General features: G+C 38.3%; 3 protein-coding genes across 5 annotated transcripts; 1 reads left to right on the top strand and 2 right to left on the bottom strand.

The window, feature by feature from the left end:
- Window positions 1-9,232: 9,232 nt before the first annotated feature.
- On the top strand, window positions 9,233-14,416 carry LOC103447876 (serine/threonine-protein kinase D6PK-like). Of its 2 annotated transcripts, none has more exons than XM_008387082.4 (3): window positions 9,233-9,565; window positions 10,226-12,039; window positions 13,212-14,416. In XM_008387082.4, the coding sequence occupies exons 2-3, from the start codon at window positions 10,271-10,273 to the stop codon at window positions 14,083-14,085; spliced, it is 2,643 nt and encodes an 880-aa protein (XP_008385304.1). In that variant the 5' UTR covers window positions 9,233-9,565; window positions 10,226-10,270; the 3' UTR covers window positions 14,086-14,416. The 2 variants fall into 2 exon arrangements, with proteins under 2 accessions (XP_008385304.1, XP_008385305.1); XM_008387083.4 differs by having other exon boundaries at window positions 9,253-9,522.
- A 200-nt stretch (window positions 14,417-14,616) lies between these two features.
- Window positions 14,617-16,174, bottom strand: LOC108174663 (uncharacterized). Its single transcript, XM_017335895.3, has 4 exons — window positions 16,034-16,174; window positions 15,381-15,493; window positions 15,152-15,276; window positions 14,617-15,045 (listed from the first exon to the last, which is right to left on the bottom strand). The coding sequence occupies exons 2-4, from the start codon at window positions 15,460-15,462 to the stop codon at window positions 14,818-14,820; spliced, it is 435 nt and encodes a 144-aa protein (XP_017191384.3). The 5' UTR covers window positions 15,463-15,493; window positions 16,034-16,174; the 3' UTR covers window positions 14,617-14,817.
- Window positions 16,175-18,961: 2,787 nt separating this feature from the next.
- BZIP1 (uncharacterized LOC103447875) lies at window positions 18,962-24,537 on the bottom strand. Of its 2 annotated transcripts, XM_070824268.1 has the most exons (5): window positions 23,400-24,537; window positions 22,918-23,345; window positions 22,531-22,718; window positions 21,113-21,336; window positions 18,962-20,038 (listed from the first exon to the last, which is right to left on the bottom strand). In XM_070824268.1, exons 1-5 carry the CDS (start codon window positions 24,281-24,283, stop codon window positions 19,249-19,251), a joined length of 2,514 nt encoding a protein of 837 aa, XP_070680369.1. In that variant the 5' UTR covers window positions 24,284-24,537; the 3' UTR covers window positions 18,962-19,248.
- Between the last annotated feature and the right edge of the window lie 1,560 nt (window positions 24,538-26,097).

Here is a 26,097-nt window from a genome sequence, read left to right as displayed (position 1 = left end):
CCATTTTTAAAAAAAAATGGGGACACGCTCCCGACCGTTGGATTTGACTTAAATGAAATCATGTGGTTGAGATTCTATGGCCTGTGTTTTAATCTCAACCACACAATTTCATTAAAGTCAATCTAACGGTAGGGAGCGTGTCCCCATTTTTTTTGAAAAAAAAAAATGGGGATCCCTCCCCTTAAGCTCCCTGTATATATATATATATATATATATATAACTTTGTAATTAATTGTTGATCATTATCCAACACGACCCATCTCCACAGACCCTACGGCAAAAGCCCGCCGTCACTCTTCCCACTTGGTCCATTCATCGTGGTTTTCGATTAGGTCAGCAGTAGGGCAAGATGCCATAGCTCCACCTAGACCATTGACACGGATTGAAGATCACCATGCTTTTCCTGCTTCCTCAGCGAGAAGGACGATGGATTTGAGCGCAAGTCCATACGGGCGTTTTTGTCTTTCCAGCAAATCACCATTTTTTATTTGTCTTTTGCAAAAACTGTTACATGCCATTCTATTGTCATATCTCTCCACTCAAGTGACTCACCCTATAATTCGCCCTCTTTAAAAGTGAAAAAGAAAATGGTAAATTACATAATTACCTTTTTAGATTTGAGGTATTATAACTCTATACAACATCTTTAAAACATTTCACTTTCACACCTCACTTACTATTTTATTTCAAAATAATACTTCCGTTAGATTTTCCATCCATTAGTCTGTTAAATGCTGACGTGGCTGCCATATTTGTGCTGCTATGGCTGCCACGTGGCAAAAAAAATAATTTTTTATACATTAAAAGTATTATAATATTAACCTATTAAAAAAAACTAGAAATCCTTTCTCGAGTCTCTCTCGGATCTCTCACTCTTTCACTCTCTATCTCTCTCTCAGACTCTCTCCCCAACAGTACACCCACGCACACACCCATCGACACACCCACACCACCGATGACACACCACTACCACTGTGGACTCTCTCACTCTTTCATGTCACTCTTCTCCCTCATTCTGTCGGCTTTTCCCTACGATCTACATGCGAAAAAGAGCATAGAGTCAAGGGGAAGGGTTTTGTACCTTAGATTGGTCATGGGATGGCCAGAGTCGGCTAGGATCTAGCTCGAAACTCACCGGGTTCGCCGGAGCTAGTTCTCGGTTTCTGGGCTTCACCTAGCTCCACAAAGACGAGGGAGAGTAGAGAGAGAGTCCATGGTGGTGGTGGTGTGAGTGTGTAGATGGGTGCGTGTGTGGGTGTCCTGTTGGGGAGAGAGAGATAGAGAGTGAAAGAGTGAGAGATATGAGAGAGACTCAAGAAAGGATTTCTGAGTTTGGGTTTTTTATTTTTTAATGGGGTTAATATTATAATATTTTTAATGTATAAAAAAAAATTCGCCACATCAGCACAAATGTGGCAGTCACGTTAGCATTTAGCAGACCAATGGATGAAAAATCTAACGGAGATATTATTTTGAAATAAAATAGTACGTGAGGTATGAAAGTGAAATGTTTTAAAGATGTTGTATGAGGTTGTAATAGACCTCAAACCTGTTATCCAAAAGAAAACTATACTCTCTTCCCACCCATCGCATCACCCTTACGCTTGACACCCCTCATTAGCATGGCTTCCACTTGCTGCGACCACCCTTTCTGAAGTACCACCACCATTCAAACCATCTCCACAGCCAACCATGGAGGCGATGCAGCAGCAGCAGCAACAATGCTCAACCAATCATAGCATCGAAGCCAAGCTAAATTCGGTGGAGAAAGCGGCTACGTCCAACGAATGTTGTGGCAGAAGGCATTGGATGCATGTGGGATGTGGATTATGACAACTCGACGAATACGTAAAGCTTTGTGATTCCAAATCCATTTCTTCATAACCATGGGGCACCGGGTCGTAGCTCGTAGTCTCGTGATGTATTCAATTATCTTGATTCAGCTTAATTTGATTATTCACGTGTGAATATACAATTGAATTAAAAAATAGAACGACTGAAAAAATTGAAAATGAAGAAAAGATATTTTTAGTAATTGAGATATATTGCACGGTGGTTGGAATCAGTGGACAGAGAAGGCTTTTTATTCTCCTCTATCTTTATATGTCATTTTATAAGAGGATAAAATGATCATTGATTTTTTTATTAAAATGTGGGTGAAAAGATAGGACTACAGGGTGGATATGGGAGCACTTTGTGCGAAATAGCCAATTTTTCGACCAATTCTCCCAACTCCGACAGATTTCGAAGGTTGTCCAATATAATGATAAACATTATAGGCTCATGCAGGTTTACAACCAATATCACCAATATTCTCCAACTTAACTACCTATTACTAGGTGTTGGGTTCTATCACAAAATGACTAGGTGATATTAGGGGTGGAAAATCTCATATATTAATTATGTATTCTTTTATCATACGACCGATGTGAGAAATTATTATCCAACACGGCCCCTCACCAGTGGCCTCACACAGGCCAGGGAAACCCATTTTGACATTAGGAAGTAGGAACTGACCAATTCATTATTCCGGAGCTAACATAACTTTTTGGGAGCTCGGTCATCATTCAGGACCAATGCAACTTCTTAAAGCCTACTCATTCAATATCCCTAAGCTGAAGCCAACCCAACATTTTGAAAATTTAACTTAAGGAGGCAAATTTGAGCCTAGTACATCGGGCTCATGACATATTGAAGGAATAGTCTGCTCTGATACCATAAAAAACTTTATAGGTCCATGCAAGTCCACTACCAATATTACTAATATTATCTTAACTTAATCACTTACTAGGTATTCCTAGCTCTCAGAAAAGATAAATAATCGTAGTTTTCCACCGATTGTCCTCCTTTTAAATGAAAAATAAAACACCGAAGAAAATTGGCTCAAGTGAGAAAAAGTGTTTGGTCCACCAAAGACCGAGAGAGAATGGGGAATCATGAAAGAACCCACTTTGAATGCCTCCCTTCCCCTTTTCCTAATACCAATGCCCAAAACCACACTTTCAAACCTCTAATTTCCCAACTTTTCAAAAAGCAAGGAACAAATGTAAGCCCCACATAAGATTACAATACACTTCTTTTTGGATTAGTGTTTTGTTTTGTATGAAACTTTAGCATTTGTTTAATTTAAGTAGTAAAGGATTGAGAGCTAATCATTTAGATCACTAATGTATGAAATTTATGGGATTGGTGCTCCACATGACAACTTGCCAAGCTCAATCAATTCATCGTCACCACCAAACCACAAAAAAGCTTTCCAATCATGATACACATCATCCATTCATATTTTTGCTACATCATTTTCTAATAAAAAATTTGTTTACATCATTTTTCTAATGTATGATCCACATCATGCATTCACATTTTACCTTATGTTCGTAAGATTTGGTAGGTGAATGTTTAATTTATTTATTTTATAGAGACGGATTATGTGAGATTAACTCTTCGTTAACAGTTGTATACGAGACACCAACCCTCTTCCGAAGGAGAAATGACTGTTGCACCCAGAAACCCCTCACACATCCCTCCTCTACTAGATTTTATTAATAATACTAAGAAAAAAAGAAAAAGTAAAACGAGCGGGGAAACTAGGCTAATACTCACTAAAAACAATTAATGAAAACGCTATGTTCTAGTAAGAATTCTTCAGCTATACTAATATAGAGTAAATTGTAGCAATGGTCCCTCAACTTTAATCAAATTGAAGCAATGGTCCCTCAACTAAAAATCCATTACCATTAATCCATCAACTTATCAAAATGTGTAGCTATAGTCATTTTCATCAATTTCATCAAAATTTTGTCAAAATAAGTTATGTTGGAATTACCATTTATATAATTAGGATCCCTTAACTCATTAAAGTGTGTAATTATGATCATTTTCGTCAACTACATAAAAATTTTTGTCAAAATGAGTTATGTTGGAAGGATCATTGCTACAATTGTGTTAAAATTAAGGGATCATTTCTCTAGTTGAATTAAAGTTGAGAGACCAATGGTAATGAATTTTTAATTGAGGGACCATAGCTACACGTTTTGATGAGTTGATGACCAATGGTAATGGATTTTAAGTTGAGGAACCATTGCTCAAATTGAGTTAAAATTAAGATATTATAGCTACAATTTACTCACTACTATATATTCGACTTGCATTGAATTAAAAAAAAAAAAAAAAACTGTATACGAGCGGGTGAATTTGAAGCTGTGACTTCGGATGCAAGAAAGAATATTCTTAATCAACTAGATGGAGATTTGGAAAGAATATTCTTAATCAATACATCTTCGTAAAATGTGGTCAAACTTGTACAAAAGTTGTAGTGACTAGTGAGGCCATAGTATGACTATTGGAGTTCACAATGGCGCCGCACTTCATGTCTTTGTGATGAATTTGATCCTTTTCTTCAGTAATAATACATCACGTCAATTATTAACCAAAATAAATCACGATTTCATCTAGTCTAAAATAAACCATCATTATATTGGTAGTTCACTCAACATTTAAGTGATTTATTAGTTAATATGATGTTAATTACTTGTTTCAATCACTTCAAAAATATCATCATACATTTCAAAATGTTTATTTATTTATTTATTTTTTGTTTTCACCAAAACAATTTCATGGAAAATGGCTCAATTAATTCGCTTTCGCTAGGCATGCCACATGGGTTTCGGATTGAATTGAATTTTTGCAAGGATGATCTATGAATCGAGACTAACAAAATAGACGGTTCAGATCGTTAAAATTCGATGTGGAGTGGGCCCCACACCTAATCCCCATTTTTTTCAAAAAAATGGGGATCCCTTCCCTTAAGCAATCTGTGTGTATATATATATATAATTTTTTTTTTTTAACAAACTATAGTATCTACATTAAGAATGAATATTTACACTATGTTTACACTATGGATGAATATTTACACTATTGTTTACAAGTGAACATGAATAACAGTAAACCATAGTACTAAATGGAAGTTAAAAAATGTATTATTATATATTCGAGATTAAGATTGTCGTTGGCATAAAAAGAGAAACTCTCTTGGCGTGTCTGAAATGTCTTTTTCATTTGACACAGATAAAAACATAGAAATGAAGTCCTTCAATTCTGCATGAATCATATGAATGTGACATATCATGGTAGCGGCTGCATCACGTTGGACATAAACTGATAAGCATATATGACAGAAAATGACTTATAATATGTAAATATGTGCCTTCGAATGTACATAATAGAAAAATTGTAGGAAGCCAGTTAATTCTTGTGGGAGGAACAAACCATCAAGTTAACCCGACAACTCAAAATATTTTTCTAAATAATAAAAAAAAAAAAAAATTAAAATCCATTACTAGCTAACCACCAAAATTTATTGACTGAAATTTTATTAATTTTCAGTTTTTAATCAAAGTCTTGACTTTTGTCCACGTCACTATTTTTATTTGAATATATTTTTTTTAATAGAAACGATATTTATTTCGAATAAAACTCAAATAGGATACAAATCTTGATAGAGGACACCTCATATAATTTTAAGGGGTTCCTCAAGCCAAACTTTTGGCTCATTGAAAATTAAACTGGACTTAACTGGGTGATGAGCCACTACATTGCAATTCCATTGAATATACTCGAGTGAACTATCCTGAAAACTAGAGAGGAGTTCTTGGATATCATTTGCCACGAACCCAAAAGTTTTATTGAAAATTCTTTATTTGTCTTTGTGTTTATAATGTACCCTTGAATTTTCTCCCATTATATTTATTTATGTTTTTTGGTATATGCCCATTTTCTTGTAATTTTTTTTTGTATGTACCCGTGCTTGATTTCATTGTTTGCTTAAGTAGAATTGCATTGTTTTTTAAAGTATTATGCGTACATTGTGTATTATGAATGAATCATGAGTACATTGTTTTTATATGCATACGTAGAGGGGTGGATCTATATACGAACCGGGGTCGTTTCGAGACCTTCTGAAGATCGGGAGAAACGACTGTGAAGGACATCGGAGTACCACTCTAAACCCTAGACGGAGCTCTTTGGAGAACTAGACGTAGGGGTGGGTTCAAAAAATCGAAAACCGAAAAAAACTGAAAACCAAACCAAAAAAACCGAACCAAAAGAAAAAACTAAACCAAATTGAAAAAATCGAACCAAACCGAATCGAAGTTATTCAAAACGACGTCGTTTTGTAATTATTTTATTAATTAATAATCCTATTCTAAAATGGCATCGTTCTACCCCGAAGAGTATCTCTATAAAGAGCTCCACCGAAGTCGAGCGCAAGGAGCGCGAGGCTCGCGAGAAGGACGAGTAGTACTGGCATGAGGTGGAGGGCAGCAAATCCCGCGTGGCCAAGATACGCGAGGAAGAAGCCGAGAAGCTGGCAGAGGCTGCCATGCGGAAGGCCGAGGCCCGCCGATTGGCGGAACTGGAGGAGAATGAGCTCTAAAAGGAGGAGCAGGCAGCGTTGGAGAAAAAATCGGATGAGGTGAAGAAGAAGCAGAGCGGTACGGTCGAGGAGGAGGAGTATGAGAGGATGGTGATGGTGGAGAATAAGAATCGGGATGATTCGTTTGGGAGGCTTAAGGCTTCGTTTAAGGTGAGCTTTTTTTTTTTGTTATTGGGAGAATTTAAGGTTTGTTTGGTTAGGGGTACTGGATTTCATCGGTTTCAATTTCGTTTTGGATAGTAATGCATTCGGATTCGGAATAGAATTGTTGTAGTTTGTATTGAATAACTGAGCTTTAGGAATTAGGAATGGTACTGTACTAGCTTGAAGCTCTGGGAATTATTTGAGTAAGGAATCCGACTCGGCATTGAAAACATGCGACTTGGTGTGTATGAGTGTGCTTGATTGGTAGTGAAATCTTAGTGGTGTGAATCATTGGTAGAACTCTTTTAGACAGATGGGTTGCCTATCCAGTCCTGAGCACTTTCTATTTCATCATGGAGCTCTGAAATCTCAGGGATTTTTTTGCTATTGAATAAAAAATAAAAAATAAAAGCCGAACCGGGTCAAAACAAAACCGAAAAAAAAATCGAAACGAAAAAAACCAAAAAAAAATTGAACCGAACCGAACTGAAATTTCGGTTCGGTTTTGATTTTGGCAAAAAACCGAACCGTTTTAAACCGAACACAGCCCTAACTAGACGAGCTAAACTATGGTGAAAAATAATAATTATTAGGTATAAGAGCCACTATTAGCTAGGTTTAATTATTCGCCGGGGTAAAATATTTTGTGGTGGTAAATAGAACGGTCAAGTCAAAATGAAGATGGGTTTTGTATCTTACTTCTGTTTTTTTTCCAAACGTTGTCGTTTGCCCTTTTTCTACTTTGGACTCACCATCTTGGCATCTTCTATCCTAACCAAATCCAAGCACGGTAACTCGCATAACCTCATTACATATGAAAACTTTTATTCAAAAACTACCTGACATTATATATTTGAAATACACATAATAATAGTTATAAAAAGTTATTAAAAAAGTTATAAAAGATTCTGGTCCCAACTTGGGACCAGTTATGTATTAGAATTAACTTTGTATTGTAATAAGTTATAATTTTTCTTGATTTCATCATAATAAAACACGTCTCTACATAGTTAAAATTGTCAGCGAGTACAAAAATATATAATTGTCAGTGAGTACAAAAATATAGAAAAAATAAAATACTTGATGCCCAAAGAATCCTATTTCAGAAATACAACATTTATTGAAGATAAATAAGTCAATAAATAATATTTTTAAAAAAGGTAATCCATGACATTTTGGAGCAAAAATTCCTTGTTTTCTTTTTTAATCTAACAATTACGGTCAGTGATATTCATTTTCGCTTAGAAGTGAGAGGTCTTAGGTTCGAATATCGTAGATGGCGAATTTGATACCAAATTACAATGCTTATTGTGTGGCTTAGTTGAACTTCCCCTCCCCTATAGTGTAAAAATATCGATGATCACGCAATCTTCTCTTTCCTTTTTCGACGGCTAGCGTTTTTTAATTGATTACCCAATATATTTGTATTATTTTTCCATTTTTAATGTAATATAGTTTTCCATGAAGCTGTTGTCTCCTTAATCACTCAAGTATGATTGGATTTGGTACACGCATAAAGCCATATCACCATACAAATCATCCAAAACCATTTCACCATGCAAATAATCCAAATAATAAGAAGAGAGAAATCATAGCATGATTGTATTTGCACCACTCCCAAATTCATCAAAAAAAGAAAACGATTTTTTAGTCAAAATGTTCCTTGAGATTGGTATAATTTTTCACTCTGGTCTTTGGAATTTGAAATCAATAGTAGTGGTCCATAAGTTTGTTCACCATAAATCATTTTGGTCATTCCATAAAAGTTCTATTAAATAAGGATCAATTATATTCCTATTTAATAGAGATTTATCACAGAATGATTAAAATAATTGATGATGGACAAACTTAGGAACCAATTCTATCAATTTCAAATCTCAGTGATCAAATTGAGGAGTTTCCCCAACCTAAGGGACCATTTTGATTGAAAAAAAATGATAATGTTAGAGAGTCCAAAATTTTAAACCAAATTATGTGACCAATAAAAAATAAGCACGTTCATCAACACGTGAGTAATAATCCAATCATCAACAACCACATTATTTGGTTTATAAAATTTATTTTACAAATTGGATAATGCTAGAAAAACTAAACGTGTAGACAAAATTTTGTAAACTAAATTACATGAAAGTACGTGATTGGATTATTAATTAAGTGTTGATAAACGTGCTCATTCATATTAGTGACATATCATTTAGTTTGCAAATTTTGTATACAAATTTGGTATCTTTAACATTTACACCTAAAAATTCAGTCTTCTTAGTATTATTTAAAAAAAAAAAAATATATATATATATATATATATATATATATATATATATACATTTATCCAAATACGAAACCCCAACAATGCACGCGCAGGAAAAAGCGTGTGGTCATTTTCAGAGCCAAAGAGACTGACGAGCGAGGATTCTGGCAGTGCGATGCGATGTGAGAGGCGCGAGAAGACGGGGAGAGAGAGAGAGCAAGAGTCGCCATCTGGTCCATCTCTGAAAAAGAAGTGTAGTTTAAAGAAGGAACACGCGCGGGTCCCACTCTCCTCTGCGAGGCCGGCCCCACCCCACACTCTCTCTCTAGCACTCTAGACTCTCTCGCTCCTCAGTCAGCAGCTTACAACTAAAGTGCGCGCAGCCCACCTACAAAAAAGCAAAAGCTGTTTAATTACAATCACCATAATCACATAGATCACAGAGACCAGAGAGAGAGAGAGAGAGAGAGAGAGAGAGAGAGAAACATCTCTAGAGAGAGAAAAGTTAGAGAGAGAGAGATCTCTGGTCTCGCTTTGGCTCCCCGAAATTGCAAAAATAAAGGAGAAAAAGTGAAGGAAGAGAAAAACCTCGGCATTTGAATAATAGCTTAACCCTTGCAATTTTCGTTGTTGTTGGTCACAGGGCCTTCCGGCATCCGCAGGTGTAAATGTTCGACTTCGTTTTGCTCTGGTGCGTTTGCCATTGCGATTCTTCTGCATTTGGAATTTTGAATGTAATTCTGCTCCTCTCTCTGCTCTCACTATCTACGGATTCCACATTCTCTGTCTCCCTTTTTCTTTCCAAAAATATTTGTTTGGTTTATTGGAAATGAAGGTTTGCTGTGTTGAGCTTGTGGGGGTTTTTTTTTTTTTTGGTATAAATTTTGTTGCTTCTATACACTTTGTGTGTAATTTGTGTTTAACTTGATATATGTAAAGGTGTACTTTTGGTGTAATTGTGGTTGAGTGGGAGTGAAGTTAGGAATTTGAGGAGGTGGGGGTTATGGAAAATTTTGGCAATTGGGGTTTCATGATTGAATGGCTTTTTTAATTCACATTCCCAACTTGTCTGCTTTATTCAAATTCAACTTGTATTAGTTTTGTGTTCAAATTTGGGCTAGTTAATATCTTATTTCCGTTTTATTGAATATATAGAAGAAGAAATCAAACACCAGCATCTGGCATTGTAAATGGATCCTTATTTTTTCATTGAATATTCTTTGTATTAGCTCTTTCGTAAAAGAAGTAAAAGAAGTTCGCATGCTTTTCATTGCAATTTCTGATAAAGATGGAATGGAATGGAATGGAAGTATTGTTTTTGGACTGCTTACACATTAAGATCTGACTGTATATGCGAAGAATTCGTGTAAGCTAAATCTAGATTTACTTTGCAGATTATTCGTTCCAAGAATTTTCTATGAGATACGTGGTTATCAGGCATGGAGAGGGTTTCGGAATCAAAGGTGCTTCCTAAAAAGTTTCCCCTGGGAGTTGAGGTGATTTATTCACGTTCGGCCTCAACAAGAGGAGTGGATCACTTGTCAAACGTGCACTCTGGTTTGGCAAGAGAAGATGTTGCTTCTACTAGAGACAGGGGTCAGTTATCCGATGGACCAGGCATGGAGAGGGTTTCGGAATCAAAGGTGCTTCCTAAAACGTTTCCCGTGGGAGTTGAGGTGATTTATTCACGTTCTGCCTCAACAAGAGGAGTGGATCACTTGTCAAACGTGCACTCTGGTTTGGCAAGAGAAGATGTTGCTTCTACTAGAGACAGGGGTCAGTTATCCAATGGACCAGGCATGGAGAGGGTTTCGGAATCAAAGGTGCTTCCTAAAAAGTTTCCCGTGGGAGTTGAGGTGATTTATTCACGTTCAGCCTCAACAAGAGGAGTGGATCACTTGTCAAACGTGCGCTCTGGTTTGGCAAGAGAAGATGTTGCTTCTACTAGAGACAGGGGTCAGTTATCCAATGGGCGCTTAGGCTTGGTGAGAGAAGAAATTGCATTGGCAAGGCAAATGGCTGAGTTGTCAAATGTGCATTCTGTTATGGTAAAAGATGGGAGATTTAATGCACGGGAGTCTCAAGATTCTGACTTGCCTATACCTTTAAGAACAAGGAAAGGAAAGGTCTCTTTGCCAGAAGAGGAAGAACTTTTGTCTGGCTCTCTCACATTCAAGGGAAGTATAGATTCATTTGATGAAGGTGGTCCTAGTTTTTTCGCCGGGGTTAGTCACCCTCCAGAACCTGTTGATATGGATCTAATGAAACCAGTGTATGTACCGATTGGTCAGAATAAGTCCGACGCTGGATGCTTGATGAAGAGCTTATCTATGAAAGGCCCTTTTCTAGAAGATCTTTCCCCATGGGTTCCTGCTAAGAAACCAAGTCCAACTGTTCTTTCCCCTTCTGAAAGCTTGCTTGAAGAACCCAACGACATAGGTGCACTGTCTCCACCATTTGCGGTTCAGCGTGCATCACAGAATACAGATAATTCACTCATTCCTCCAGATTCCGAGGAGAAGGAGTGTGTTTGGGATGCTTCTTTGCCTCCGAGTGGTAATGTAAGTCCACTTAGTAGCATCGGTAGTGCTTGTGTTGTCACTGCTATGAGTATTGCCAATAGCTGCGCTAGTACATATAGGAGTGACGCAATCACTAGTGATGGCATGCTTAGTTTTGAGAGAAATGGTGAAAGTACCAAAGGGAGTGTTAGAGGGGATTCACTTGAGAGTGCAAAAACTAGTGTTAGTCGAGCAAGTGATAGTAGTGGCGTTAGTGATGACAGCAACTGGAGCAACCTTACTGGGAGTGCTAATAAGCCCCATAAAGGAAATGATCCTAGGTGGAAGGCGATTCTTGCTATTCGAGTTCGGGATGGGATTTTGGGTATGAGCCATTTTAGATTACTCAAACGGCTTGGTTGTGGTGATATTGGTAGTGTCTATCTTTCAGAACTAAGTGGAACCCGCTGTTATTTCGCAATGAAAGTAATGGACAAGGCATCCCTTGCAAGCAGGAAGAAGTTGACTAGGGCTCAGACAGAACGGGAGATTTTGCAACTGCTGGACCATCCATTCCTTCCAACTTTATATACACATTTTGAGACCGACAGGTTCTGCTGTTTGGTCATGGAATATTGTCCAGGTGGTGATCTGCACACTCTGAGGCAACGACAACCTGGAAAACACTTCTCTGAGTATGCTGCGAGGTATGGCTTTAATTTTTGATGCATTTTTTTTATACTTTACTGTTCCTTATTTTCATCAAGAAGGTAGCCTCCTATCTATATCATTGTTAATATTTCTTTTTTTTTTGTGGAGATCTCTATCTTTTTGTGTTTATGATGTTGCCTCTTTTGGAGTTTTCCAACATGGAAATTGTTAATTGCAATTGATCTAGTTTTTTCTGGCACAAATGTCTTTTTGTTATGCTTCTTAATGGCTTGTAAATGTTTGTTCAATGGAGATTTAGATTTAGAGATAGTTTCATATCTTTGATGGTTATCATGCTTTTAACAGTGCTTTTCTGTATTTTGCATGAAATCATCAATCTCCATTCTCACCGACAGTAAATAAGAAATGAAAAATAGTAAACTTCTATACCACAGAGTTGCGACATGGTGGGGGTTATTGGAACTCTAGGACATCTTGTCCACTGTCTTTTACTTGTCTCTCTTGTTACTGACATTTTTGTTTCCTATAACTAACAAGGTCATACTCCTCATTTACTTCGTGTTTGAATCCAAATACTGTGTAAAAGTTAACAAATTTTCTACTATAAAATATAATTGACTAAAAGGCTGAATAACATATTGAAATCATTGTAGGTTTGGCTGTTTATGCTTGGATTGGAAGCCTTTTTGAATCTAAAGAGTATGTAGAATAATGAATGAAGTATAAACAATTATAACGTAAACAAGAAATGAACACAACATCATTGAACGTATTGCTCTTCATGATTGGCTTGGACCTTTTGTCAATGTATAAGAAAATACCCTATGCCCTCATTGACATGTTTTTGTACAACCTTGATCCATCCAATCTAGAAATACTCGACTCAATGATTTGGAAGTTGGAGCATTCAACCAAACGTTACCTTTTGCCCCCCTTTCCTAGCGGGGACTTTTAAATGCATAGGATCCCCAATATGCGATCGCAAGTCCATATATTTGAAATGCAATCACAAATCAAAATTCTCATTCCATATATGGCCTACAGTTACTTCATCTACCATCTTTAAATGAAACATGGATTACGCAGTTCAATAATACGCAGATTGGATGCAGTATAATTTATCATATTTGAGAATGTTGTTCTGTTTTTATATGTATTATAGATAGTAGACAGGCAGTAATGTACTAGTCTATCTTTGTTCTTGTAGATTCTATGCTGCGGAGGTTCTGTTGGCACTAGAGTATCTACACATGCTTGGAGTTGTCTACAGGGACTTAAAACCTGAAAATGTGCTTGTTCGTGACGATGGCCACATAATGCTCTCTGACTTTGATCTTTCACTGAGATGCTCTGTTTCACCGACCCTGATAAGAACTTCATATGATTCGGATCCCTCCAAACGAGGAGCAGGTGCGTTCTGCGTCCAGCCTGCATGTATCGAGCCGTCATCAGTATGCATTCAGCCTTCTTGTTTTATCCCAAGGTTCTTCCCTCAGAAAAGCAAGAAGAGCCGAAAGCCTCGAGCTGAGCCAGGGTTTGCCACCAATGCACTTCCAGAGCTTGTTGCCGAGCCTACTCAAGCTCGGTCCATGTCTTTTGTTGGAACCCATGAATACCTAGCCCCTGAAATTATTAAGGGAGAAGGCCATGGTAGTGCAGTTGATTGGTGGACGTTTGGTATATTCTTGCATGAATTACTGTATGGCAAAACCCCTTTTAAAGGTTCAGGAAACCGTGCTACACTGTTCAATGTGGTGGGGCAGCAACTTAAATTCCCAGATTCCCCCGCAACTAGTTATGCAAGCCGCGACCTAATTCGGGGTTTGCTGGTGAAAGAGCCACAGCACCGGCTTGGGGTGAAAAGGGGTGCAACTGAGATCAAACAGCATCCCTTCTTCGAAGGTGTAAATTGGGCTCTAATACGATGCAGCACACCACCAGAAGTACCAAGACCGATGGAAACTGAAGTGCCAGTGAAATATAGCGCAGTTGAGCCTGTTGGTGTCGGAAGCAACAGTAAAAGAATGGTTGGGGCAGACGTGAAGTCCGGGGGTCAATATCTAGACTTTGAGTTCTTTTAGTTTGGATCGCAGGGTTATTGTGCTATCTTGTATTCGTACCCATCATTTAAATCCCGAAAGAGTATGCCGCATTCACTGTGTTCTATAGAAAGAAAATCCCTGTTTTAATGGGGAAAACTGTTTAGTAAACTTATACAGCGATAGACTTGAGCTGGTTCGTTGACGGCCCCCTTTCAAAAGTTATCGGAATGCTACCAGTTTTAGTGTTTTGCACAGGGATCTCATTATTTGCTAATACAATTGCTATGTATTGAGACTCTGTCATTCTGTTTCTGTTGCACGTTGTTTTTTCGAGTTGCAGGAAATGCAAGTACAAGTGTTGGAAGGGACAGTCTGTGTTACGTGTTTATATCGCAGTGTAAGTACTATGCACATTATAAGTATACAAGTTCATCTGAACCGGAATTTAATCCGAAAGATGAAACATTGTGACCGATGTTGATTCTTTACTGAATGATTGAGTAGCGATGTTCGGCGCTAACAACTGCGATCAGAAAAGGTCGTTGATTGCGATCGGAAGGCTCGTTGATGTGTGCTTACGTCTGGTTGAATATATTGGTTTAAAGGCGGGTACAGCATTCATTGGAAACAATTCTGTCTCGTTCGACTGTCAAAAATGATGTATTTCATATGTTTTGGGGTATCGCTTTTCTTATTCTAACCAACCCGGGGAAAGGTTTGAACCTAAAATGATCTAATAACAAGCTCACAAGGATCTGAAACCGTCTTCAACTACGCTGTCGATGGCGCAGTCGCACCATTTGCATAGACGGGGTGAAGCACGTGACCTTCCTTTGGCACAATATGCACCCACTTGCGTCCGCTGAGCTTGTGGTGTTCAAACTTAACAGAGCCTTCTTTCAGAGCAAAAAGGGTGTGATCCTTCCCTAAACCAACATAATTTCCAGGATGAAAACGGGTGCCTCTTTGGCGAACTATGATGTTTCCAGGTATCACTCTCTGCAACATAAACAGAATAACAACATTACAGTCATTCCAACCCAAAGAATTAGACAAGCAATAACGAACTGTCCATTATGTTTTTTTACACACAACAGCCTCTCACCTCTCCGCCAAATTTCTTCACTCCAAGAAATTTGGGATTTGAATCTCGACCATTTTTGGTGGATCCAGCAGATTTTTTAGTAGCCCAGCGCCTAAAGGTCAAACTCAATCCTTCTGCCGTGAGATCTAAGATTAGTCACATCAAGCAAAACATCAGGACTTAGAAGCAGAAACACAACATAATCATGCTACATTCTAGCACAACTCATTCAGTGATACTGAACTCGTACCAGAAGCACTGCTGTATACGGGAGCATTCGTAACAATGTTCTTCAGACCCAACCTACTGCATATTGATGTTGCAAAATTCATCGTCTTCTTTTCCGGAAAGATGGGCAAAACCCTGAAAGAAAATCACCACAGAATACTCGAGCTTTGAAACCAAATCATTTCAGTTCACTGACATCAATGAGAACCCTCACCTTATATCTGTTTATACGTAAGTTGCATATCGAAGAGTAATTTTTCCAAAAATTGGGTTTGCATACGCTCAAAAAATAACACCACAACAACAACAAAACCTTATCCCACTATGTGGGGTCGGCTATATGAATCCTAGAACGTCATTGCACTCGGTTTTGTGCCATTTCTTCTACGAAAAGGCTTCAGATCGCCTTAAATTCCAACAAAAATTGGGGAACTATTTCAAGAGTGAAATTGAAACTTCGACAACAGAAACCCAGTTACAAACAGTCAAGAAATGGAGATTCATATAATCTAATTACCACATAAACACCAGTCAGCGATCATGAATTCCCAACAGGAAATAGTTAAATAAATAAAAGAGCAATACCCAGAAACCAAAACATATTAAAATTGAAAAATATCAGAAGAAGATTTAAGGCTTTATTATTTATTAATATTATTGAGTGAGAAGGCAAACCTGATTTTTCTGGAGTGTGGAGCTAAAGCTTCCTCTGGGTGAGCTTGAGACGCCACGAACGATGCGTGAGGGGAGACTGAAGAAATGGTTTAGGGTTTAGGGTTGGGTTAGTTGGGTAATGGGCCAACGAATGCTGAAGGCGATTCACAAGAGGACCGCCCGTAATTATATTTCACACAAAACTAGTAAATTTTTTTTTTTAAATTTTAAATACACCACAAATCACCTTTAGCGTATTATTTCTTTTCTTCAACTATCAAAACCCCTCTCACCCTCCATTGTTGAACAAAACCCTAACTAATAAAATTATAGACATGTTGACTGAGAAACATTATTTTTGATTAATGGAACACGAAATCGATATACCTTCCACATGTATTGAGAGAAGGTAATTTTGAAGGTCTAATGGAATCATTTGGTGCCAATCCCCATCAAATTTGTTGCTTCTTTTATGTTATTTGTATTAGAAAGATGGAGACTTAGTTCTTTTTGATAAAAAAAAAAAAAAAAAAAAAAAGATGGAGACCTAGTTCTTCAATATATGAATGACAACATATGTCTGGGAAAACCCACCTTATCATCCCCAAGAGAAAAGTTTAGCGATTAAGAAAGGCAACATTTTATGCGGCCACCCTTGAGAAAATGGGTAGCAACTATAGGAATCTATTTCAATTGAATGTTAGACAGCCACACTCATGAAATTGAGTTGCATATGTTCATATAATATTAAATATCAATGGCTCTCAGATGATTTGAAATCATTCGGCAAACGAAACGTTCAAATGTTTAGATTCAGTCCATGAAAATTAAAAATGAGTGTTATAAGATTTGAGAAATGTGGGGTGTATGTAGAAAATATAAGATGTATATTGAGATAATTTTTAAGTGAAAAAGCAAATGTGGGATGTATTAAGTATGTGAGGTTTATTTAACAATTTGCGGGATGTTAATATAATAAGCCTTTTATAACTACCCATATTAAAATAAAAGTAAACATGACCAATTAATTAAACTTGTAAACTCTATGGAACTGAATTCGAGTACATCATTTACTTGATAGCTTTATGTCACTTCTTAATTCACTTTGCTCCCTCGTTGAGATCTTTAGTCAAATCACACTTTGGGACATTTCTAAACTCAACTTCATTTTTACAAGGTTGGGATTTAATAAAAAAAACTAGGTATCAAACGGGCTCTTAATATCCAGTTTCAGTTTTTAATCGAAGGATTAACATCTAATATTCACCTTTTAACATGTTAGTGGAATATAACGCAGGTCATATTCTTGATGACCAAAGGTTGAGTTAGTGAGACGGATATTGGAAAGGTTATAGCTTTGCGACCAGAGCTCCTAGGATGCAACATTGTGAAAAAGCTCGAGGTTAGTATGAAATATTTTCGATCACTTGCCATACATCACGGAGTTTTTAGGTGAGATGATTGCTGATTTTCCCATGCTGCTGCGGTACAATATAGATGTTCTCCGTCCAAACTACTCCCTCGTTGAGTTTCCAAGGTGAAAGTAGGGCTGGTTCGGTATGGGATACCGAACCAAAATCCTTGTTTCGATTTCTAAACCGAAGTTTACAGGAATCCTAATTTCAAGATCGATCTCAAACTAAATTTTCAGAAATCCCGAAATAGTTTCAGGATTTCGGAACAAATCGGGAATCCTAAAATAATTTAGGACTTTTAGGCTATTGGGCTGACATATTGGGCTTTTTCAATATAAAATTTAGCTTTTAGCAAAGTCCAACTGTCCAATATTCTTACAATGCAAACCTTATGCTCAACTTTTTTTCACAAGAAAAAAACTTTTATAACAACTGAAAGATCTATGAAAGTTGGATATGATATCCGCCAACTAAAAACAAACCTATAGTACTACACCAGAATCCCAGACCTCTCAAAAAGGACTCATTTATTAAACAAAACTTACAGCTGCTAACACATCAATCATTAAGAAGAATAAGAATAATCCCTGAACTGAACTCATTCGAAACCGATGCTTAAAGGGCTGCCTAGTATCTAATTCTATACCATACTCCATAAACCAACAAACGTATGCGATATTAAGCCAGCAGTATCAGTATCAATGCCTCCAACATGGTGAGTATCAGTATCTGCAAACCCTCCTCTAGATGTCACATGCAAGGTTGACATGCATATTCACACTGAATCGTTACTTAAATGCAGGATTCGAAAAACTGTTGGGAAGATCTCACCGGAGTTGTTGAAGATTTAAATTCCACTCATATCACATTATTCTATTTTTGGTGGTGGTTGGCCAGAGTTTGGCCCCGGTGATGGTCGTCGGAGGAGAATCTCACCGGCGTTGTTGGTTATTGCTCAAGTGGAAAATGTGAAATAAAATTTAAAATTTTAGTAGATCCTAATTTGCAGTCAGGTTAGTCAACCGTCTGAATTGGCAACTGATTGAATCTTTACACAGTTTATAACCAAGAACTGCTGTTGGTCAATATGAAAGTAACCAGTAGTCCATGGTCTAGTGATATTCTTCTACACATGTAAGTCGGAGGTTTTATGTTCAACTTCTGCAATGGCGATTTCGACACTTAATTACTGACGAAACATTATGAGGCTTAGCCCAATATTGTTGTATCAAAAAGAAAAATAATAATAAAAGTAATGGAGAAGGGATGACCAATGCCATATTAGGTTTGAGAAGAAATTCATTTATTTATTTATTTATTTGAGGAAATATAATGCTACATACTAGTCCATTTTTTGTTTTTATTTTAGTCAGTGTATGTGATATGATAGTAGCAACTAGAGGCTCAAGGTTGCATATAGTTACCATAATCCTCAAGACGGTGTCGTACTACTAGACTAATAGCTAGTTAGTTTAGAACTCAAAAAAAGGTAAATGCGAATTTCTCGGTTAATGATGTAGAAAGGTAAACAAAAGAAGCAAAGCACGAATATTTATTTGTATGCCGAAAACTGCAAAGAAGCTCAGCTCAGCTCGAATAGAAAGGTTAACAACAATCTTAAGCACTTCCCTGTACATAGATACTTTTCCTTCCTCCAAAACAAAAGGATTTGCAAACCACAAAATTCCACATATTTACATGTTGTAAACCCCCCAAAAGAATACTACCAACAATATGAGCACCCTGACAAAAAATTCCAAGCTCTGATAAACTCCGACTTAATTACCGCAAAATCACGGGCACCGAAACTACGTTTTCCGTCTATTTGATGGCGTAGGAACGTGTACAAACCGACTCAAGTGCCTCTGTGAATAGGCCAGCAAAGCTGGTCAGTGCCTGAAATACTCCTGGCAAGCCTGTTTGAAGATTGTTTAGAGTCATGGCTCTTGTCACCTCCACCGCCTTTGTATGCCTCATCATCTCATCTTCAACCCGCCTCTGGCAGGTTGTAAGTTCAGATTTCTTCTCAGCAAGAGGATCTCGCGCATCCAAAACCTGCCCATTTTCAGGCCCTGAGTCAGGAAGCCCAATACCAACCATGGAGTAGGAGTGGTAGAATTTCTTTTCAATGTTTCGGAGAGAAGAAGCCTTTTTCTCAAGCTCCTTTGACGCAGTTTCAGTGCGTTTTTTGATCTTGAGCTCTTCACTCTGTTTCACAGAGATTACGTGGACAACATTGATAAAGCTATTGATAGCCTCAGAAGCTACTGTGTCAGGGACGCGCTCAAGTGCAAGCTTCCACTCATCACAGAAGGAATATACATCAGAAGATTCATTGTGCACATTGAAAGTCATGTCGTTGTTTACAGGAAGAAGGGTGAGCTTGAACCAACCATGAACAGACCGGATAAAGTCCCGTTTGAACTTTATTAAACGGCAGAAACTGGAGTGCCAGGCAGAGACAGCTGATTCAAGGTCACGTGTTGCCTGCCGATGTAGTTCCGAAGTTGAGTCACCCTTCGCTGATCGGTTCACAAGTCCCCTGACCTGTTGTACAATGTCGTTCTGGACTTCATGGTACTGGTGCATTGATCTCCACATGTACATGAACCTGCATTCGGTATATCACGCATATATATAGACATTTCAAATTCAAATCACCGTTCAGATAAACCCTACTCATATGATAAGTGGATCTACAGATTATTCGATAAAGCAGGGCCATCAGAAGAATTTAACTATTGTTCTACAGTTCCATGTATATGACGGAATATAATACGCTAATCCGATTTTTTGATCAATATTATTACTGGAAACAAAAATCTATACAAGTCTGAGCAGTAGCAGAGAAGATAACACACAAGTCTTACCTACCCTCCATCTCATTCACTCCTTTCGGACAAAGTATGTCCACCTCAAGCAAGAAAGGTAAATTGGTGTAGGACCTTTTGGTAATTTATGTTGGTAATTATTATCTTCAAAATTGATCCCACAAACATGATGATTATTCAACTGTCACTTCTCATAACGATGAGAAATGCTCTATTGCAACCAAATCATAGCCCCAGTGGCACTTGACACGTGTTCAAAAAGTGAACCGCATGTCCGGTAAGAGCTTGCCACACGGTGAATTGGTGATGAGAGAGTATCGCTTCTCAATAATGACACCGATTTATAAGCAATAAGAATTTGAAAACTTAACGATGTTAGTGACCTTGTTAGCTAATCAGATCGGGAAGTGGATCCAGAAACAGACAATGGTGGGACATGTCATAGTTAAAGTCCAATCCACCAAACCCTCCATCTACAATAACTGTTACCAAAAGGGTTTACAGACAAGAGGAAAAGTAGCCACCGGAGAAGAAATTTTGGGGCCACTGCCTAGTTTTAAGAGGTGGCCAGAGACCGGATTAGATTGGATTGGACAATCCAGGACAACATGGAACATGTGGTTCCAGAGGGGGAAAGAAGCAAGTGGCACAGCAGAGGAGTCGCTCATAACACACCTCCAGCTACCAAGTTAAAAGGCCTTGCATTTTTCACATGTGCTAAATTTAACTTCACCAACAGAAATTTATAACGAACAGAAAAGTACCCCAAATATATTTTTCCACAAGAAAAAAAGATTTTTCTTATTCATTTAATCAAAAAAGAAAAAAAAGAAAAAAAAAAAGATGAGACTTACCCGTGGCACAGTTCAACAAGTTGAGGCACGAGATCGGAGTCTCTAAGATCAATGATGGCGGTGGAGGTGGTAGAGACGGCCTGAGATGTGACAATGATTAGTGATTGCAGCCTCTTTATCGACGCCTTGGTCTTGTCTACTTTGGTTTCGTCCTCCCCCTTGTACTCTTGATGTTGCAGTGCGGACAGCTTCTTCTCGTGCTCAATCTTGACACCTTCTCTGGCCTGATATTCAATAACAATAAGTTGCCTGCATCAGCACTTTCCAATTTGAAACCACATGGCTTCCACATAAATACAACAATAGAAACTTATTTCCCAATAAAGCCAACTTTAGGCACATGACCGTCAAGCCAATCATCTCTGCAACTCCGATTTTGGCACTCAACTCTGGAATGTACTACGTTTCCACAGTATTACAACTACGGCAAGATTCCGTTATATTTGAAATAAAATGCATGAATTATCGAAACCATTCAAGTGTACCAAAAAGAAAAAGTAAATCCATACGAACTAAAGTTTAACCAATGTCGAAAAGAGAAGAACAAAAAATGCATAAATTTTCCCGTGCAAGGCCTTGTTTAATAAAAAAGGAAAGGCGGAAAGTGGATTCGGAGCAAAAACTTTATAAACGACGAGGAATGTAGTAGATATATATTATACACAAACATCGAAAGCGCTTCCTAAGAATATGAAGCCACATTCGTTAAGGTGTCAACATTTGCCGACCAAAAATATCAGAGGAGTCTAGCTAGTAGCCTACAAATACGGATTACACTTTACAGGACAAATGCGGGGTTGTCCATATTATTTTTACAGGCTGTCAAGGGCATATCATCAGTCATTTTCACCAGCATTTTAAAGGAAAAGCTACTATTGGGGGGAAAAACAACCGTCCAAAATCCAAATCATGAAAAGATGCACCGGAAAAAGGCCTGAACTTTGTGCCCAAGCACCGACCATGGGCATTTTCGTCAATGCAGGTTTTTTTAGACGTTATACTAAAACGACCTGGCTTTCTCTGCTCTTCCCTTTCCCATAGACTCTCATCCCCTCCCACTTATTTGTACGGTCACAATTAAACCACGTTAATATTTTATATTATTATTATTTTTTATCTTATTATTTTTATAAAAAAAATTAATATAAAATATTAACATGATTTAACTATGAACACACCAAATAAAAAGTGATAGAAAGTGAATGAGAAATGGGAGGTAAGAGAAGCCGGGTCCATAATAAAAACTGTGGTGGGTCAGAGCATCAATCCAGCAGTACAACCCACTGTCACTGATGGCTACCCACCCTTTAGTCTTAAGATTAAACCCAACCAGATTTGCTTAATTACTCTAAATTAATCTTAATTAACCAACAAAAATTACAATTGGGTAAAAAAATTGAGTAAAAGTTAATGAATACCTTGACTTCCTCATAGAGCTTCTTCTCCCAGGCCAAGAGCCGTTCGAAGGTGGAGCAGAGGCTCTTTGAACCGCCGGGCTCGCTGTTGAGCGAGCCAGCATCCAGGCGGTACTTGACCGCCAGCGGCGGTTTTGAACTCCAAGTAGAGCTCAAACTGCTCAGCACACTACTGGAGTGGTACACTGTCTCTGCAAGAAATAATTGGAACGAAATCAGTGTTAATTCCAATTGAATCCGAAATTTAATGCCCCTTAAAATTTAAAAATTTCCATGAAATTTGAATAAATCGTTTGCGTTTTGATCACATTCCCAAAGATTCGATTTATTTTCCCACACATTTTCCCGGGAACCAAACACCCCCAATTCAAAGTTAAAAGGAGGACATACTCTTTAGCTGCCGGAAGCTCCGGTCGAGCTGGGCCCGGCTGGTCTCGAGCATCTCGGAAACTTGGTCGCCGGCGGTTGCGGCCCTGTCGAAATTCTCCTTAATCGCCTCCACAATCTCCTTCAAATCCTTGTGCCTCACCACCATCTTCATATTGGAGATCTCACTGCTCCGGTAAGTGCTCCCGCCCTCCGACCCCTCCGACCTCTCCGACTTGCTCGTGCTTGGTGCATACCGTGGCATCGCCTGAGCCACCGGAACCCGGCCCGAACCGGCCACCGACTCGGCCCGAACCGATTCCGGCTCGAAAGTCGACCGGGTACCCATCTCGGATCTCGACTCCCTCTCGTCGTCCCCTTCGTCAGAGGAGCTCGTCGTGCTGTAGTGGTCGTGGTCGTGGTCGTCCCACTCACTGCACTGCACCTCCTCCCTCTCCGATTGAGCGTATTTCTCGGAATGGGCGTACTTCTGCGACGGCGCGTACTTCTCCGACTGAGCGTATTTCTCGGAATGGGCGTACTTCTGCGACGGCGCGTACTTCTCCGACTGAGCGTACTCGTGCCTATTTTGATGATGGGCATTCTGGGCTTTTGGGTTTCGATGGTTGAGGAAGAAATCGTACTCCGATCTTTCGGTTTCGGTCTCGAGCGGCTCCGGCTCTATCGCTTCCGTCTCTGAATCGTTCTCGTCGGAATGTTCCGGGTCGAGGTGGTGGGGCGATTTTTGGTGCTGGCGGGATTGCGTTTGGCTTTTTTGGCGTTGCTCGAAGAACTCAGAGTCCGGCGGCGATGGAGGGTAGAAATTTTCCCAGTTCCACATGGAGGAGGCCTGCGACGGCGTCCTTGAGTAGTTCGACTCCGCCTGGAAAGCCGACGGAAACCCAAAAGGGTTGCTGCAATTTGACTTCTGACTTCCAGGGGAAGAAGGAAGACTCGATTCCGACAGTATGTGAGGAAGCTTCGGCGGCGGCTGGCGGCGGCGGCGATGTTGGCGAGAGGAGTGGGCGGAGGAGGAGGAAAGGATGTGGGGGAGGTTGGAGCTGTTGATGGTGGGAGAGAGAGGCGGAGGAGGTGGTGGCGGGTGGAGGGAGGAGGGAGCGGGGGAGGGGGCACGTGGAGGGATGTGGTTGGTGGTGGGAGGGGGGACTTGGTGGAGGAAGACGGCAGGGGTTTGTTGGGAGATAGAGAGAGGCTCGAAGGCGGCGAAGGAGACGAGGGCAGAGCCGGTAAGGCGGAGGGAACGGCAGTAGTCGGCGTGGGCAGCGGCCAAGTGGTGGCGAGCGTAGACGGCGTCTTTCATGAGGCGGCGCCGCTCCTTGCACCGCCTCACAGTGTCCTCGTTGTCCAATTTCGACGCCGTACACCCCATAAAGCTAAGAATAATAGTAATAATAATTTAATAAATATTTAGAGAAGAAAATCAAACCGAAGCGGGAGTGATGAAGCCTGGTTCGAGCTGAGAGGAAGGGGGATGACAAGTTATAGGCTTTGAACTGTTGCCTGTTGGGGTAGTTTTCTTTTTCTTTTTCTTATTATTTTTTATTTAACACATTACTTTTTTATTTGTTTACTTTTCTATGGAAAGAGTAAAGTGGGTATTTTCTTAATTCTATTTTTACAAAACAAAAAGTATTGTTTTTGTTCTTGTTCTTTTATTGCAAAAGAGTAAAATGTATTGAAAAGGGTTGGGAAATAAATCTAACCAAAAAATGTTTCTGTGTCGGACTTATTTGGAGTTTGTTTTATCTTTTATTTATGTGTATACCCTGCATGTCTAGGTTCGATTTTTAATGCTGGTGAATCATAAGATAGTGGTCAAAGGAAGTTGAAATGTCTTTGTGAGTCTTCCCAATCCTCGGAAGGGTGTACTATTGTGGTAAAGCCACCAACTGGTCCCCTTTTTGAAGAAAATAACAAAAGAGTAAGTGGTATAAGTAATGTAACGTTGTAACGTTAACTAGGTTGGAAGATAACTAATGACAAATATTCTTTGGTAACTTTATTTATAAATGTTGTTAAACTGTAAATTTGAATCATTCTGTTTATGTAAATTTTTGTTTAAATATTAAAGGGTTGACATGATATTGAGATCAAGGAGTTAAGTTTGGCCTCGATGAAAAAATCTTTCGACATCAAGCAACCAAATTTTCCTTCTATATTTATCATATTCTTCATCTCTAAGAAAGCCGTACTATATAAACTTTGCACTTATAATATATGTTATTTTTCGCACAACATTTAAATTTATATGCCCTCAAATTTTAGTCTATAGTACCATAAATACCAATGACATTGTTTAATCCATTGATCAAAATTAAGGCCTCCAGTTCTATTTAAGGTAAGAAAATAATATTGGAAAGTGCGTCTCTTTTAACGAATTAAATTAAATTAAGGGTTCAGTTATAACACGCGATTTTGTTTTCTTTTTTGGGGCGGCAAGAGAGAAAAGAGAGAATTATCCTATTCTGCTTTTATTTTTAGGGAAGGTAAACTTCTTACCTTTTAAGTATTACAACTGAACTAGGACACTATCTGAAAGATGTTATATGATCCTTATATGATTTACACAATCACATTCTTAACTAAATTAGGACTGCACACTAACTTGTATCTAATGATTTTGTTGTTGCAAGAAACTAATTTTTTTTAACCCAAAACATATCCGGTTGAAGAGGAAGATCTTAATCACCAAGACAATTTACAACTTAATGTGCTTACAAGAAAAATTAATTAACTAGACCTTCTTTAATGTTAAAAAAAAATCTGATTTTTATGTCTAGCATATATAGTAAAATTTAAAATTTTAGTTGCAATACAGTAGAAGATTTTATTTTTGTTTCGAGTTAATTAATCTGGTTTTAATTTTAGTTATGGTAATGTTTGTTTGGTTTAGTTGATTAATTTGAGAGTGGAGCTTGGTTCCTTAAAATTGAGGAGTTCCTCCTTAATTAATTTTGTGTTTGATTAACTGTATTCCATGTTTATAATCAGAATAGTTTATATTATAATCACTTTGTACATATCATTTTTAAAAAGAATCAAACAAAATTAAAATCGTTTAGTCAATCAACAGTAGATAGTAGATAGATGATTCAAAATATTTATACTGAATCAGTCTATTTGCTTTTATATAATTTGATAACTAAATAATTTCATATTTTATTAATGCAGAGATAAATTTTT

Source organism: Malus domestica, chromosome 07 (assembly GCF_042453785.1).
Source record: "Malus domestica chromosome 07, GDT2T_hap1".
Classification (NCBI taxonomy): domain Eukaryota; kingdom Viridiplantae; phylum Streptophyta; class Magnoliopsida; order Rosales; family Rosaceae; genus Malus; species Malus domestica.
Note: the sequence above shows the minus strand (reverse complement) of the source record. Positions and strands in the feature narration are given on the sequence as shown.

What these genes read in the sequence shown, in the direction of transcription:
- LOC103447876 (XM_008387082.4), top strand. Translation starts at nt 10,271, where the DNA reads ATGGAGAGGGTTTCGGAATCAAAGGTGCTTCCTAAAAAGTTTCCCCTG. An exon ending in TTCTCTGAGTATGCTGCGAG is followed by an intron (nt 12,040 to 13,211) that starts GTATGGCTTTAA and finishes TTGTTCTTGTAG; the next exon opens with ATTCTATGCTGCGGAGGTTC.
- LOC108174663 (XM_017335895.3), bottom strand. Translation starts at nt 15,462, where the DNA reads ATGAATTTTGCAACATCAATATGCAGTAGGTTGGGTCTGAAGAACATT. An exon ending in CGTATACAGCAGTGCTTCTG is followed by an intron (nt 15,277 to 15,380) that starts GTACGAGTTCAG and finishes GACTAATCTTAG; the next exon opens with ATCTCACGGCAGAAGGATTG. An exon ending in TGAAGAAATTTGGCGGAGAG is followed by an intron (nt 15,046 to 15,151) that starts GTGAGAGGCTGT and finishes TTTATGTTGCAG; the next exon opens with AGAGTGATACCTGGAAACAT.
- BZIP1 (XM_070824268.1), bottom strand. Translation starts at nt 24,283, where the DNA reads ATGGGGTGTACGGCGTCGAAATTGGACAACGAGGACACTGTGAGGCGG. An exon ending in AAATACGCTCAGTCGGAGAA is followed by an intron (nt 23,346 to 23,399) that starts GTACGCGCCGTC and finishes TCAATCGGAGAG; the next exon opens with GGAGGAGGTGCAGTGCAGTG. An exon ending in CTTGTTGAACTGTGCCACGG is followed by an intron (nt 20,039 to 21,112) that starts GTAAGTCTCATC and finishes TACCGAATGCAG; the next exon opens with GTTCATGTACATGTGGAGAT.